The sequence below is a fragment of the Callorhinus ursinus genome, unplaced genomic scaffold, assembly GCF_003265705.2.
Source record: "Callorhinus ursinus isolate GAN/ISIS: 27379988/994484 unplaced genomic scaffold, GSC_fseal_2.0 scaffold3, whole genome shotgun sequence".
Taxonomy (NCBI): domain Eukaryota; kingdom Metazoa; phylum Chordata; class Mammalia; order Carnivora; family Otariidae; genus Callorhinus; species Callorhinus ursinus.
Genome location: NW_027397065.1, coordinates 31,845,089 through 31,862,421, shown reverse-complemented (window position 1 = coordinate 31,862,421; position 17,333 = coordinate 31,845,089). Strand labels below are relative to the sequence as shown.

Sequence of the window (17,333 nt, the reverse complement as noted above, 5' to 3'; positions counted from 1 at the left end):
ATTATTGGTTATAGATTTACTCTTTCTTCATCAGTAAAGGATTAAATATACACTTATTTTTTTTAAAGATTTTATTTATTTATTTGACAGAGAGAGACACAGTGAGAGAGGGTAGGGGAGTGGGAGAGGGAGAAGCAGGCTTCCCGCGGAGCAGGGAGCCCCTTGCGGGGCTTGATCCCAGGACCCTGGGATCACGACCTGAGCCGAAGGCAGATGCTTAACAACTGAGCCACCCAGGCGCCCCTAGTTAAATATGCATTTAAAACAAAAACTAGAAGCCCAGGCAGCAAAAGAAAAAATAAATTGGACTTCATTAAAATTAAAAACTTTTATGTATCAAAGGACATCATCAACAGAGTGTAAAGGCGGGGGGGGGGGGGGGGGGGAACGGGGGGGGGGGAGCATAGGGAGGGGGACAAGCAGACTCTGTGCCGAGCGCAGAGCTAGATGCAGGACTTGATCTCATGACCCTGAAATAATGACCTAAGCTGAAATAAAGAGTCAGATGTTTACTGATTTGAGCCACCCAGGTGCCCCCTGGGGGGAAAAAAAAGTAAAAAGACAACCCCAAAATGGGAGAAAATATTTGCAAATCATCTATGTGATATGGGTTTAATATACAGAATATATAAAGACCTCCCACAACACAACAAAAAAACCCCCCAAAACAACCCAATTAAAAAATAGGCAAAGGACTTAAACAGACATTTCTCCAAAGAAGATAAACAAATGTCCAAGAAGCACTTTAATTAAAAGATGCTCAACATCACTAGCCATTAGGGAAATGCAAACCAAAACCACAGTGAGATACCACTTCATACCAACTACAATGGCTATAATTTTAAAAATGGGAGAGAAGTGTTGGTGAACATACGGAGAAACTGAAACCCTTGTATATTGCTGCTGGAATGTAAAACAATACAGCTACTATGGTAAAGTCAAGCAGTTCCTCGAAAAGGTAAACCATATAACCTAGCAAGAATTACCATATAACCTAACAATTCCACTCTTAGGTATATTATAACCAAAGAATAAAAAACAGGGACTCAACAGCTCTTTGTACACCAAAGTTCATAGCCACTTACAAGAACCAAAAAGTGGGAACAGCCCAAATGTCCATCAATAGAAGAATGGATAAACATGTGGTATATACATACAATGGAATATTATTCAGCCATAAAAAGAATGAGGTACTGATACTTGCTACCACAGGATTAACCTGAAGACATTATTGCTAAGTGAAATATACTATAAACAAAAGGATAAATACTGTATTATTCCACTCACATGAAATATCTAGACTTGATAAACTCACAGAGACAAAACCTAGATTTAGAAGTTAACAGGGGTTGGGAGAGAGGAGAAGCGGTACTGCTTAATGGATCCAGAATTTCTGTTGGGAGAGACGAAAAATTTTGGAAATATAGTGGTGATGGTTGCGCATTGTGAGTGTAATTAATGCCACCGAACTGTCCATTTAAAAATGGTTAAAATGGCAAATTTTATATGTATTTTATCACAAGTTAAAAAATGAAACTAGAAAAAAAGAGAAACATTTTTTATTACAGCCCTGAGTTCAAGTTTCTGACTGCTATTTGTAAGCTATTCGACGTTAAGCAAGTTATTTAATTTCTTCCAGCTTCAATCCATCTATAAAATAGAGGTATTATCCACCTCCCAGAGTTGTTGAAGACTAAATGAGAAAACAATCACTTAGCACAACACTTGTTACATAATAAATACTGGATAAATGGTAGTTATTATTCAAAAACCAGTTACTCATCAAGTAGGTAGTCTATAAGGCTACTATAAATGGATATCCAAAAGAATTCCATGATATTCTCAAGACATCCTGAAATAAAGAAATGAATGCCCAGTAGTCAGTTATCCTGCGTAAACCTGGAAACTCATGACCACCAAGGACTAGTCCTCTTGGGATATCACCGAACGTAAGAACAAATGATACACACAGAAAGTGAGAGCCTATTTTGTACATCATTACATTCATTAAAAAGGTAAACAAAATAAGAAAAGAAGCTAGTCGGCTCTCTTCAACTAATTTCATTTTACTGTTTTTCCCCACATATTTTTAAAAATCATGAGATTTAATTCCTTAGCCAATGCCATGGACTAAAATAAAGCTTTGTCTAGAGGTCCGGAGTTCCAACCCCAGCATCACAGTATCATTATAATAAGGCAGAGAACCATAAAGAATATGCTGTCTAAAAAATGTTCTAGGAGCATGGAAACTTGGGAGTGAACTGTTAAATAATCTTGTATAATGTATATAATACGCTTGTCTTGATGAAAATTAGGCATTTAAAAAATAGTCAAACTAGCTGAAACCCAAAAACAATTCTAGGCAAGGTATGCCAGAGGAAGACGCTACAAATGATTCCAAGATAACACGTAACACAACTCTTATAATGTGAATTAAGCAATTTCCGTATTCTACGGTCTTTTGCAAAAATTTTCCAAATTCCTTCAAAAAAGTAAATCACCAGGTAAGGAAGCTTTTCTCACGTACTGCAATTAACCTGCATACATAAGAGACTCAGATCCAGAGGGAAAGGGAAAGTACAGTATCTCAGATGGCCAAAAAAGGTTTTTTAAAGTCATTTTCTTTACTAAGGCTAGCTGATCCTCAAGAGTCAAATCAATCTAAAATGGTGAGATTCAACATTACATTCAACAACATTGGTGAATGTAATTAAAACGGTCATGAAAAGCATCAGAAGACTTTATTTTACTTCATGTTGATAAAAGACTTTTTCATAACCCAAACGTCCTGATTAAAACTATGAACCATTATGTTTGAAAAGCGAATGATCTATGCCAACACCCTTAGGAACAACAGTTTTTCTCTTCCCAACAAAAACCTACTATAATAAGCAAAAACTATTTAATGTGTTAACGTGAAACACTCACCTGAACTAATTCCTTTAAACCACAATTAACTCTTAACTACCATGACAATAATGAGAAATAAAGGATTCCATAATTAAATTCCAGAAACCACCCTTTCATCCCACACAGCTCCTTCCTCCATCCCAGTTACAAGAGGCCCATACTTCCTCTTCAGGAGAAAATAACGAGGTTTGGTAGTTGGTGTTCCTTTTTTCTAAACTTTACTTTGGAAAGGTATAGTGCAGCTTAAAGTCCAGAGAACTCAGTTCTCAAGGAAACTGATAACTAGGGCTATCTAACTAGACACCACTGGTAATAAATTACCAGAGGCTAAGACTTCATGCTTTTAAAACCCCTTGCTAATAATGCCTGGCTGTCATAACTCACATGACCAAAAGGCTTAAATAAATTGGTTCAAGTTCATTACCAAGAAGAGAAAAATGTTTATTAAAAATTTTAAGTGAGTGCAAAAAAATTAAATTTAATTGAAACTAAACACTTCCGATAGCACTTACTAATATATTTTGGTACCATTAATGATCACCTCAATTGCAGAAAGAATCACTGTGACCCCCAATTTGACCTTACCCCAGAGCTGTTTTAAAAATCATGCCCTTTTTATCTCCTGCTTTGTTGTCACTGAGGATCTCACTGTTAATGTGCCACCAAATAATAATGCTACGACATGAAATGCACTATTAAATAGCGTTTTCATGGACAAGTTTTCTTCAAGACACACTTTACTGAACTCTCAAAATACCTGCCCAGGATTTAATCATACAGGAAACCCACAGATTTTAATGAGGTGGCATGGCAAACTATCATGTAATTCAGGAAATTCATCAGTCAAATGTTAGGTGTACACACAGTTTATAAATGGAGCTCAAGTGAGAGGGCAAGCAACTGGTCTAAAGAAAAAGTTGTAAACCCTCTCATCCCCAAACGACTTAGCTTAGGAACTTAAAAATATGCCCCACATTCTGAGACATCTAACAGAAGGTTGGAACAAAACCTACACTGTCATCTTTGCTATTCCTAGCTGTTTCTTCTTTCACTGCAACATTCTGCCCTCTACACAAGCTATAGAGTGGACTCTGCCAAAGATCATTTAAGTAAAGGCGGATTATTATTATACCGCTATACCACAATGCCGACTGAATTAAAAAGCTCTCCTCAGCAAACTATTTACGAGAAATCAGAAGTGCGTTCCGTGTCAGAAAACTTTTAAAGTACTGATCGTACGGGGCTGAGTCGGACTCCTGTATTTGTACTTTTATCCTACATATTTTCCTTTACGTAAGGCGGATAGGAATTTGACTAGCCCACCCCGACAGCAAACTGGCCCAACACCCGCATGCCGTAGCAAGAAGCCACGTTTTCCTCGGGCGGACTGTTTCCCCACCCCTCCTTAAAATAATGCGTGTGGCCACTTGAGACTTCCCCAGCCAAGCTCCAGAAACTTGCAGGTTTAAATGGCCAAACTGGAACCAACCAGGGCAGCTGTCATCTGAAACTCAAGAAAGCTGAGACCAGCCAACTCTGCCGAACGAGGAAGGGTGCGGAGAGATGTGGCGGGGCCCGTCGGAGGGAATGCATTAGGCTCCCCTCCCCAACCCCCCATCAATTCGCTTTTCTGCAACCCCAGCGCCGCCATCCTGTTCCTGAATAATTAAACGGGCTGGGGAGGGAGTGAGGTGGCCAAGGCAGGCAGTTTCTAGTCCGAGTTTCCCAAGCCGAGGCGGTGGGGTCGAGAGGCCAAGGGCTACATCCCCGGCGTGCGAAGGACTTTCCTCAGGGGCCGGGAGGGCAAGGGGCGACCCCGCGGCCGGCGGGGCGGCCGGAAGCGGAGCGCGGGGAGTGACGTGGAGGAGGGGATGACAAAAGGGCGCGGGGGCCCCGGCCGCGCGGTCCGCGGGCCCGCAGGGGCCGGGACAGGTGGCGGGGCCTGGCCGGGAACAATGGGGGGCCGAGGCTGCCCCCTGGCGCTCACCTACCTCCCGTGCCCTCCGAGTTCTCGTTGAGGCTGCCCGAGGAGTCGTGCTGGGCGCCCACACACCCGCCCATGGGGGCCCCCGGCGCCTCGTCCGCCACCTCCGGGCGCTCGTCCGGCCCGCCGCCGCCTCTGCCTCCTCAAGCGCCGCCGCCACCGCCACCGAGCCCCGGAGAGGCGCGCCGCTCCGCTCGCCTGCCGCGGCCCAGCCTCCGCCCCCCTCGCCGCTCCACCCACCGCCTTGGCTCGGCCCCTTCCTCCGCGCCCACTTCTACCTCAGCCCCCGGGCCGCCCGCCCGGCAGGCCTGACCCGTGCGCCGCCCTCGCCTCCGGCTCGGCCCCGCCAAGCCAGGGCTGGCCCATCCCGGGCGGGCCGCAGCGCCCGCCTCGCCCCCTCACAGTCCCGCACACCCGCGTCCAGGCGAGCCCCGCACCGGCGCCGCCCGTCCGCCAGGCCCCATCGGCCCCCGCCCCGCGGCGCCGCCCTCCGCACCCGCGGCCTGGGCTCCGCCAGGCCCGCCCGGAACGGCCGGCGGGGGCGGGGCCGCGGGAGGCCGTGCGCTGATTGGCTGCGGGATGGGGCCGGAGAGCTAGGGCGGTGGGGAGGAGAGGGGAGGGGAGGGGAGCCCTGAGGCGGAGGAGCGGAGGCGAAGCGGGGATCGGTCCGGGGGAAGAGGCAGGGAAAGGAGGCGAGAAGGGATAGGAAAAGAAAAGAAAGGAAAGGGAAAAAGGGAGAGGCAGCAGGAAAGGAGGAACAAAAGTGAGAAAGGAGAAGTGGAGAGGGATGAAATCGAGTTTCTGGCTCCTCCTCGGGCGTCAGCTCTTTTTCTTTCTCGTGGAAGCGGGTCGGAGGGGGCACAGAGAAGTAGTAAAAGAAGCCTCGCAGACGGGGACGAGGCTGGTTCCCAAATAACTGGCGGAGATGGGTGGGGGGTCCTGCCTGAAGGTTGAGGTCCCAGAACCTTTGAGGTTTGTATAGAATTCAGTGGATTGGTACGCGGAGTCTGGGCTTCCCCTTGTCTGCCCCGCTCCCAAGCCCCCCCCCCAAATCACTGTGCCCCATTATTAGACGTAGAGGCGGTCGTTGTGGTTGCAAGCTGGACTCAGATTACAGAGGCGAGGCATTCCGTGTAAAAGAGATAAGCACTGACAGTAGTTTTGAGGGCGTGGGTTCATTTCATCTTCACGGGATTGATTATTCAGACACAATGCTACTTCTCAAGATCCTCCGTTTAGGTATCTTAAATCGTCTTTAGAACAAAATGAAGTATAAGAAAAATAAAATACCCTGCTTTTTCTAAACTGGAATTTGGTACATGGGCCACGCCCGACATTCTTGGCGGTCGCTAACCTAATCTAAGCCAAATTGTTAATGGTCCCTTCAGAATTGTGTCCTGCTAAGATGCCTTTAAATTTTTATCAGCCTGCTTGGGCCTTTATAAAGCTTATTTCTGCCCAAGCTGTTTTAACTATCTGCTCCATTTTTATATCAGACTTTCTTTTTTTAACATCCTGGGTCGGCTTTTGCTTAGCATTAAAAAAAAATTTTTTTTTAAGTGAAATACCTAAGAAAGAGACTCTGCAGCTTGGAATTTGCATATAAATATATTTTCATACACTGCTGGTGGGAGTATAAATTGGTTCAATCTTTTTGCAAAGTAATTTGGAAACAAGGATCATGAACCTTAAAAATGTTCATACCCTTTGATTTGGGATTATCCCACACACGGGTATCTAGCTCACAGAAATAGTCCAAAATGCAGAGAAAGATTTCTGTCCTTGTGTTTATTTGATAATCAGATAAAAATGAGGGTTTGACAAACAAAATCTTAGACTTACATAAAAGCACAGAAATGTCTGGTGAGAAATAGAAATCTGCTGTATTAAATTTATACTGACAAATTAGTGTTGTCCTGGGTAGTCATGAAAATTCAAAAAAGCTTATATACAATCGTTTTTATGAGTTTTCGGAGGTTGCTCTGACATTCAGGTACTGTGTCACAAAGCCGTCTTCTATCTGATCATTCTCAGCTGAGTATTCACATTGGCAGACAGACATCACTTCATCGCTTCCCTGAAGGAGAGAAGCTGCGTGTTGAATTATCTTCAAAGGGGTTGCTTTGTCCTGAATTTTGCTCTAGAAATTGCAGAAACCAAGACTTCCACAATGTCTATTAAACAGATGATAGGCACCCAAGTGATGAGTGTTTCTGATGAGCACTGAGGAGTTGCCCTGGGAAGAGAGAGCCATGTCATTGAGAGGTTTTCAGTTATGGGTATTCTCCACCTTGCCTTTATCTTAGAGCAGAATCACAAGTTCCCAGGAGACAGAGTCATGTGGCAGTTAAGGGCCCCGGCTCTGCTATCAACTTCCTGGGTTGGAATCTGGCTTCCATTCTGTACTAGCTACATGACCTTAAATTTCTATACAGCTCAATTTCCTCACCTCTAAAACTGGGCCAGTAACAATGCTCTAAACTCTGCGGGGGTTCTCTATTAACTCTCCTCTTCTTCATGTCTAGCAGCACCTCTTTAAACTTACTGCATGCCTCAATCCACTTAAGACCTTCTATAGAAACAGAGCCTTCTGGGTGGCTGGATGGTGGACACTGGGGAGGGCATGTGCTATGGCGAGTGCTGTGAATTGTGTAAGACTGATGAATCACAGGCCTGTACCCCTGAAACAAATAATACATTATATGTTAATTAAGAAAATTAAAATAAAAAAACAAAACAGAGCCTTCTTTGTGCGCCTGTGTATGTGCTTCTCTATTTTTTATAATGTCTTTATTGAGATAGAATTCATATACCATGTATTTCACCATTTAAAGTGTATGATTCAAACAAAATAATAAAGTGTATGATTCAAATTGGTATAGCCACTATGGACAGTAGTATGGAGGTTCCTCAAAAAGCTAAAAATAGAGCTACCATATGAGCCAGCAATTCCAGTTCTGAGTATTTATCCAACGAAAATGAAAACATCTGGGGCAACTGGGTAGCTCAGTCGGTTAAGCATCTGCCTTCAGCTCAGGTCATGATCCCGGGGTCCTGGGGTCAGACCCCATGTTGGGCTCCCTGCTCAGCGGGGAGTCTGCTTCTCCCTCTTCCTCTGTGTGTGCGCTCTCTCTCAAATAAATAAATAAATAAATCTTTGAAAAAGAAAAGAAAATGAAAGCATTAACTCAAAAAGATGTATGCACCCGCATGTTTATTGCAGCATTATTTACAATAGCCAAGACATGGAAACAAACGTAAGCGCCCATCAAGAGATGAATGGATAAAGAAAATGTGAGATATACATACATACACATATTCACACAATGGAATATCATGCAGTCATGAAAAAGAATGAAATCTTGCTATTTGTGACAACATGGATGGACCCTGAGGGCGTTATGCTAAGTGAAATAAGTCAAACAGAGAAAGAGAAATACATTATGATCTCACTTATATGTGGGACTTAAAACAACAATAAAAACAAAACCACTCCAAGCCCACAGATACAGAGACTGATTGGTGGTTGCCAGAGGTGTGTGTGGGTGGGTGGCAGAAGAATGGGTGAAGGGGTCAAAATGTACAAACTTCCAGTTATGAAATATGTAAGTCATGGGGGTGTAATGTACAGCATGGGGACTATAGTAAACACTATATCGTACATTTGAAAGTTGCTAAGGGAGTAAATCTTGAAAGTTCTCATCACAAGAAAAAAATTTTATAACCATGTATGGTGATGGATGTTAATTAGACTTATTGTGGTGATCATTTTGAAATATATGCAAATATTGAATAATCATGTTACACACCCAAAACTAATATGTTACATGACATTATACCTTGATTAAAATAATAAAAAATAAAGTGTACAATTCAATGGTTTCTAGTATATTTACAATCAATTTTACAATCAATTTTAGAATATTTTCATCACCTCAAAAAGAAAGTCACGGTCTTCGCAGTCACAGTCACTCCCCATTTGCTCCCAGCTCCAGCCCAGGCAACACTAATCAATTTCTTGTCTCTATATTTTGTCTATTCTGGACATTTCACATAAATGGAATCATATTTGGTCTTTTGTGGCTGATTTCTTTTATGTAGCATAATGTTTTCAAGGTTCATCCATATGTACAATGTATCAGTACTTCATTCCTATTTATGGCTGATTAATTTTCTATTCTGTGGATATAGCACATTGTGTTTATTCATCACTTGATGAGCATTTGGGTTATTTCCATTTTTGGGGTATTATGAATAAAGCTGTTATGAACACTCATGTACAAGTTTTTGTGTGGTTGTATGTTTTCAGTTATTCTGGGCATATACCTAGGAGTGGAATTGCTTGGGCCTACGGTAACTCTATGTTTAACTTTCTGAGGAATTGGCAAAGTATTTTCCAAAATGTCTGCACCATTTTATATTCCCACCAGTAATTTATAAGGAAATGTGAAATGGTACAGCTGTTTTTGATATGTAGGGTATGTTGCTGTAGTTTTGACTTGCACTTCCTAACGATTAACAATGTTGAATGACTTTTCATGTACTTACCATTTCCAAACATTTTTGGAAAAATGTTTACTCACTTTGCACATTTTTAAATAGTTTTGTCTTTTTATATTGAGTTGTAAGGATTCTTTCTATATTCTGACTACAAATCCCTTAGCAGATACATGATTTACAAATATTTTCTCCCATATTTCCATAATTTTCTTGATAGTGTCCTTTGAAGCATGAAAGTTTTCAATTTTCATAAAGTTCATTTTTCCAATTTTTTCTTTGGCTACTTGTGCTTTGGGGCTCATGTCTAAGAAACCACTGTCTAACACAAAGTCATGAAGATCTACACCTCTTTTCCTCTAAGAGTTTTATAGTTTTACCTCTGACATTTAGATTTTTAACCCACTTTGAATTAATTATTTAGTATGGTGTGAGGTAGGGGGTCCAACTTCATTCTTTTGCATGTGGATTTCCAGTGTTCCACAATTTGTTGAAAAGACCATTCTATTCTCCACTGAATTGTCTTCGCATTCCTGTTAAAAACCAATTAACCATAAATGTATCAGTTTATTTCTAGACTCAATTCTATTCCATTAGTCTCTTTTTTTTTAAAGGTCGGGTTTGTTTGTTTGTTTGTAAGAAAGCACTATGCCCAATGTGGGGCTTGAACTCACCACCCTGTTATCCGGAGTCACAGGCTCTACCGACTGAGCCAGCCAGGTGCCCCTATTCCATTGGTCCTTATGTCTATCCTTATGCCAGTACTACACTATCTTGAGTACTGTAGTTTCATAGTAAGTATTGAAGTTAGGAATTATGAGTCTCCCAACTTTGTTCTCCCTTTTAAGATTGTTTTGGCTATTCTGGGTCCCTTATTTTTCCACATGAATTTTATCAGCTTGTCCATTTCTGGAAAAAAAAAGGAGCTGGAATCTTGATGGGAAATGTGTTGAATCTATAGATCAATTTGGTGACTATTGCCATCTTAACAATATTAAGCCTTCCATGGATATCTTTCCACTTATTTATGTCTCAAATTCCTTTCAATGACATTTGTAGTTTTCAGTGTACAAGACTTGTACTTCTTAAATTTATTCCTAAGTATTTTTATTTTTTTCATACTATCATAAATTCTATGATTTGCTATTTACAAATGGATTATTGTCCTAATTTCCTTTTCAGGTTGTTCATTACAAGTGTATAGAAATACAATTGATTTTTGTATATTGATCAGATATCCTGCAACCTTGCTGAGCTCATTTATTGGTTTATTGATGTTCCCTTCTTGTATTTTGGAGCTTTGTTGCTTGGTATTATGTGTTTATAATTGTTATATCTCCAGTGACTTCTATACTTAGCTAATTCTTCAAGGAGAATTGGCAAGGGAGAAAGAAAAAGGGGAAGTATGAAGGAGGGGAAAAGAGAAGGGAGAAATGAAGTCCAATAGCTGTCAAACTTTAGTATGGATTTCAGTGACCCGGGGAGATTTTTAATAGCACGATTTCCCAGAGATTCTGATTTGGTTTGGGATGGAGTCTGGCAGCCAGCATTTTGACCTCACATATCAGGCATTTCCTGATGCAGTTTAGACCACAGATGGGATTTTAAAGAACACACCTCCCTGAAAAACTCAATTCTCCCCACTCTGCCAAACTGTTTTTTATTCTTTTTCATCCTCCACAAATGGCACCATAATCCATCCAATTGCTCAAGCCCCAAACCCAAGAGTTATTGGTGATTCCTCCATCTTCTTTACCTCTCACACCTATTCCATTATCAAGTCCTCTTTATTCTATCCATTAAATATATTCTGAGTCTTTAAGCACCTGGGTAGCTCAGTTGACTAAGCATCTGCCTTTGGCTTGGGTCGTGATCCCAAGGTCCTGGGATTGAGCCCCATGGTGGGCTCCCTGCTCAGTAGGGAGTCTGTTTCTCTCTCTCCCTCTGCTCCTCCCCACTGCTCATGCTCTCTCTCTCTCCCTCTCTCTCTCTCTCTCTCTCAAATAAATAAAACAAAATCTTAAAAATATATGTATATATTCTGAGTCTCTCCACTTTTTCCCTGTCTCTAGCCACCTCCAAATCTCACCTTGGCTACTGCAAAACCCTTTTAACTGGCCTTTCTGTGTCCTTTCTTGCCTCATCTTACAATACATTCTCCAGCCAGCATGATTTTTAAAAAATTTAATACACTACAGTGCACATACTTAAAGTGTACATTTTTATAAGTTTGACATGTGTATACACCTGTGAAACCATCACCATAATCAAGATAATATGTCCATTATTCCAAAAAGTTTCCTTATGCCCCTTGGCAATCCCTTTCTATTGTCCCTCCCCAGTTACCTGTCCCCAGGCAACCACTGATCAGCTTTACGTCACTACAGATTACTTTGCATTTTCTAAAAATTTCTGTAAGTGAATATATATAGTATGTACTCTTTTTGGTATGGCTTCTTTCACTCAGCATAATTATTTTGAGATTCATCCATATTATAAGGTTTATTCCTTTTAATTAATGAATAGTTTTCCATTGTATGGATATACGAGTTTGTCAATTGTGTGGATATACCATGTTTTCACGATTACAGGTAAAGTTGCTATGAATATTCATATACATATCTATGTATGGGCACATGTTTTCCTTTCTCCTGGGTAAATGGCTAGTAGGAGAATGGATGGAACATGTGGTAGTTTGTTATTGTTGTTGTTGTTTGTTGTTTTTAAGAAACTGCCAAACTATTTTCCCAAGTGGTCTTACCATTTACATTACCTAACAGTACTGTATGAAAACTATTTCCTTCACATCCTCACCAACACTTCTTTTGGGCCAGTTTTAAATATTAGCCATTCTGATAGATATGTAATGGATATCTCACTGTAGTTTTAATTTCCATTTCCCTAATAAGTAAAGGTGCTAGACATTTTTTTCATGTGATTATTTACTATTTGTATATCTTCTTTGGTAAAGTACAAGTTCAAATTTTTTGCCCATTTGTAAATGGGGTTGTTTGTTTTCTTATTATTGAAAGGTTTTTTTTATTATTATTGAAAGTTTTTTGAGAGTTCTTTATGTTTTCTGGATGCAACTCTTTTATCTAATATATGACTTGCAGATACAGACTCCCAGTCCTTGCCTTGTCTTTTTATTCTCTTAACAGTGTCTTGTGAAAAAGCAGAATTTTAAATTTTTTATAAAGTGCAATTTATCAATGTGTTCTTTTATGGATTATGCTTTTGGTGTCATATATAAGAAATCCTTGCCTAAACCAAAGTCAAAAAGGCTTTCTCCTAGGTTCTCTTCTTGAAGATTTAGAGTTTGGGGTTTTACATTTAGGTCTATAATTTAGATTGGGTTAATTTTTGTATACGGTGTGAAGTATGGATCAAAGTTTGTTTTTTGTTTTTGAAAAAAGATAACCATTTGTTCAGCAACATTTTGTTTTGTTTTGTTTCTGTTTTTTTTTTTTTTTTTTTTTTAGAGAGAGAGAGAGAAAGAGTGGGAAGGAGGGGCAAAGGGAGAGAGAGAGAATCTTAAGCAGGCTCCTCACCCAGCGTGGAGTCCATGGCGGGGCTCAATCTCACAACCTTGAGATCATGACCTGAGCCAAAATCAAGAGTCAAACGCTTCACCGACTGAGCCATCCAGGTACACCTTTTCAGCAACATTTGTTGAATGATGTCCTTTCTCCACTCAACTGCCTTTGCATCTTTGTAAAAAAGGGAGTTGTCCATATACATGTGGACATCTATTTCTGAACTTTCTACCCTGCTTCATTGATCTATTTGTCTTTCTTGATGCCAATACCATATTGTCTTGATTACTGTAACTTTATAATAAGTCTTGATATCAGGTTGTATTAATCGTCCAATGTTGTTCTTTCTTTTCAAAGTAATTTTGACTATTCTAGGCTCTTTGCATTTCCATATGAGTTTTAGAACTTCCTTTCATTTCTACCAAAAAGAAAACCTGTTGGGACTTTGACTGAGATAACATAGAATATATAGATAAATGTGGGGAGGATTGACATACTAACAATATTGACTCTTCCAACCCATGAATATGGTATATCTCTATTTTTTATTTTTTTTAAAGATTTTATTTATTTATTTGACACAGAGAGAGAACACAAGTAGGGGGAGCAGTAGACAGAGGGAGAGGGAGAAAGAGGCTCCTCGCCAAGCAGGGAGCCTGATGTGGGGCTCAATCCCAGAACCCAGGGATCAGGACCTGAGCCAAAGGCAGCCACTTAACCAACAGAGCCACCCAGGCACCCCTGGTATATCTCTCTTTATATACATCTTTAATTTCTCTCAGCAATGCTTTATGGTTTTGAGCGCACAGGTCTTGCACAGCTTTTGTCAGATGCATTCCTAAGGACTTCAGTTTTTGATAGTATTGAAAATAGTATATTTTTAAGATTTATTTATTTATTTGAGAGAGGGGGAGGGGCAGAGGGAGAGAATCTTCAAGCAGACTCCCCGCTGAGTGTGGAGCCTGATGTGGGGCTTGATCTCACAACCCATGAGATCATGACCTGAGCTGAAACCAAGAGTCAGAAGCTTAACCAACTAAGCCACCCAGATGCCCTGAAAATCGTATTGGTTTTATAATTTCAGTTACTGCTTGTTTGTTGCTAATACATAGATACACAATTGATTTTTGTATGTTGATATATCCTACAGACTTGCTAAGTCATTTATCAGTCCTAGTAGTTCTTTTAGATATTCCATTGGATTTTCTAAATAGATGATTATGTTGCCTGTGAATAAAGAGAATTTTGCTTTTTCTTTTCCAATTTTTTTCCTTGCCTAATTTCACTAGTTAGTAGGCATTACAATATTGAATGGAAATGGTGAGAGCAGGCATCTTTCTTGTTCTTTATCTTAGGGAAAAAGCATTCATTCTTCACCATTAAGTATGATGCTAGCTGTAGGCTTATTTTTAAATATTGTGGCAACATATACATCACATGAAATTTTGGTATTAGATATTTTAGTTTTATGGAAGTGAGAAAGGAACTCTAAAGAACACAGGAATGACCAACTGAGAAGCAGCCATGCCCCCTAGGGCAGAGATTGTGTGGTTAAGGAAGAAGCCCCTGTAGTGTGAAGAGTCAGACCTTCTTAGAAAGGACATGGACCTGGATCTATCAATGGCAGAGAGGTTATTATTAGGCCACACTAGTGAAGTTGCTGGAAACTACTCTCCAGGAATGGCTAGTAATTTGTCCTATAGGGTGTTGGGAACTGTTCAGAGGAGGTATCTCACCATAGCCATGAAACTAGGTGATGGGCTATGCCTGTGGAGGCTGCAACTTGCTAGGTGTTGTTAGCTCCTGTGTATTGCAGGAGCAGGGCCTTGGGAGAACTGCTACAGCTTCAGGAGCATGGAGTTGGAGCAGCCATGTATCCTGAAAGGGTTGCATTAGAGAAGCTCTTTGTACTGCAGGAACTAGACAAGGGACAGGCTCACGTATCTCAGAGGCCTGGCCCTGGAGAAGCCACCCACACTGAGGGAGCCTACTGAGTGAGAGAATGGGAATTCTTCTTGCAATATCTCTCCAGTGCCCTCTACTGTCAAAGCTAAACATGTGCCAACTGATGAAGGCACAATATTTAAAGGGCCCATATCCATTTTCACAGAGCAGGCAATGAAAAGTGAATTTGGATCTGAGAAGCAATAATTTAATAACTGCCATAATTTTCTACCTGAAAATTTAAAAATCTTATATTTAACAATGATTGGGTATAAGGGAATTACAAAGTTACAGAATTGCTGCATATCAGAATCCATGGGATATATGTAGAACATATATCCCAAGGAAAATTCATATATCCAAGAAAAATTCATATCCCTAAAGCCTATATTGATAAAATTAAACAATAAATTGAATTAAATTGAAATTAATTAAATTCCCAATTCAAGTTAGAGAAAGAACAAAAGAAACCACAAGGAAGGGGTGCCTGGGTGGTGCAGTTGATTGAATGTCTGACTTGGTTTTCGGCCCAGGTCGTGATCTCAGGGTTGTGAAATCAAGCCCCACATGAGGCTCTGCACTCAGCACAGAGTTTGCTTGAGTTTCTCTCCCCCTCTGCCCCCCCAACCCCTGTGCACACTCTCTCTCTCAAATAAATAAATCTTTAAAAAAAGAGAGAAAGAAATCACAAGGAAGAACATAATAAAGAACTAGAAAACAGTAGATCAAAATAAATAAAAATTCTGGTTCTTTGAATAAAGTCAGAAAATAGACAAACCACTAGCTAATTTAAATTAGAAGTGTATGCAGAGGAGAAAGCAGAAATATGTGGAATAAGAAATGACAAGAAGAAAGTAGCTATTAATACAGAGGAAGCCAGAAAGTCATAAAAGAGTACTTTACATACATAGCCCTATGCGAAGAAATTTATAAACCTAATGCAATGGATAATGTCTTAGAAAAATACAGTTGACCAAAATTGACCTTCCCAAGATAAAAAGTTAAACAAACCAAACTCAAGGGAGAAATACAGAATGTTATCAAAGAACTATCCTACATCAAAACACCAAGCTCAGTTAGTTTCACAAGAGAATTCTACCAAATCTTAGAAAATAGCCCCACTGCTACGTAAGTCGTTCTGGAGTAGAGAAAATAAAGGTGAACTTCTAAATTCTTTATATGAAGTAGGTTAGCATTGATATTTCAAGCTGATAAAGATATCCCACACATGATAAAATTACAGACTGATACCATTTACGAATATTCTTTTTAAAAATCTGAAATAAAATATTAGCAAACAGACTCAAATGCCACATTAAGAAAATAATAAACCATGACCAAATGGGGTTTATAATAGAAATGCAAGGATGGTTCAATATTAGGATATATATTAATATAATTCAACATATTTATAGATCCAAGAAGAAAAATCATGTGATTATTCCCATATGTGCTTTAAAAACGTTGACAAAATTCAACATCCATTCCAAAAAATGAACAGATAAAAACTAACCAAAACCAAAACCAAAAATTCTTGAGGAAACAGGAATGAGTGAATACTTCCTTAACATGATGAAATATATTACCTTAGTCCTAAAGCCAGTATCTTATTTAAGGGGAAAATACTAAAGATCAGGAATAAAGCAAGAAGACCCACTAACCCTACTATTATTTGAGATTGTCCTGGGAGTGTAGGCCAATGCAGTTAGACAAGGAATATGGAAGGAGTGACTTTCTTTTACCATACTTTTTTTGTGTGGTTTTTCTTTGGGAAGCATATTAATGTTTTATATACTCAAAAAATAACATTAAGTTGACAAGAATGAGGAGACCACAAACACCTAAAACTGAAAGCAAACCAAAACAAATGAAATCAGCAGCATTTCCAATGAATATGATAATCACACAAAAAGGAAGAGAAGAACTGATCCAAGTAACTTATGTATACACCATTTGTGTATTTGTTCTCAGTTTTGGTCAGGGTTGGGGTTGTGGGAGAAACTGCAAACAAATCCTGAATTCTTTTTTATTATATTTGATATTATACTGATATGAGCAAAATAATTCTGAAACTGCTTTATTTTTTTTTAAAGATTTTATTTATTTATTTGAGAGAGAGAGAGAGAATGAGAGATAGAGAGCATGAGAGGGAACAGGGTCAGAGAGAGAAGCAGACTCCCCGCTGAGCACGGAGCCCGACGTGGGACTCGATCCCGGGACTCCAGGATCATGACCCGAGCTGAAGGCAGTCGCTTAACCAACTGAGCCACCCAGGCGCCCTGAAACTGCTTTAGATATATTATAGGATTAAGCAAATGAGTAGATGTTTTGATATTGTTGGGAGCTGGGGTTCTCGTTGTGGATAAAGGGAGATAAAATCAGGATGGGGGAGACAGAATGGAATTGAAGGTGTTGGTACAAGATCATGATTTCTAAAATAGGTATAAGAGTGTGTAGGGGCT

General features: G+C 40.1%; 1 protein-coding gene across 4 annotated transcripts in view; it reads right to left on the bottom strand.

Moving 5' to 3' along the window:
* UBTD2 (ubiquitin domain containing 2) overlaps nt 1-5,395 on the bottom strand; it is a 61,505-nt gene extending 56,110 nt beyond the window's left edge. For all 4 annotated transcript variants that reach the window (XM_025867032.2, XM_073889936.1, XM_073889929.1 and 1 more), the window contains exon 1: nt 4,902-5,395. Coding sequence is in view for 1 of the 4 variants with exons in the window: in XM_025867031.2 (XP_025722816.1) it covers nt 4,902-4,971 (70 nt within the window). In the remaining 3 variants the exon portion in view is untranslated. The remainder of the gene's footprint in view (nt 1-4,901) is intronic.
* Nucleotides 5,396-17,333: the final 11,938 nt, after the last annotated feature.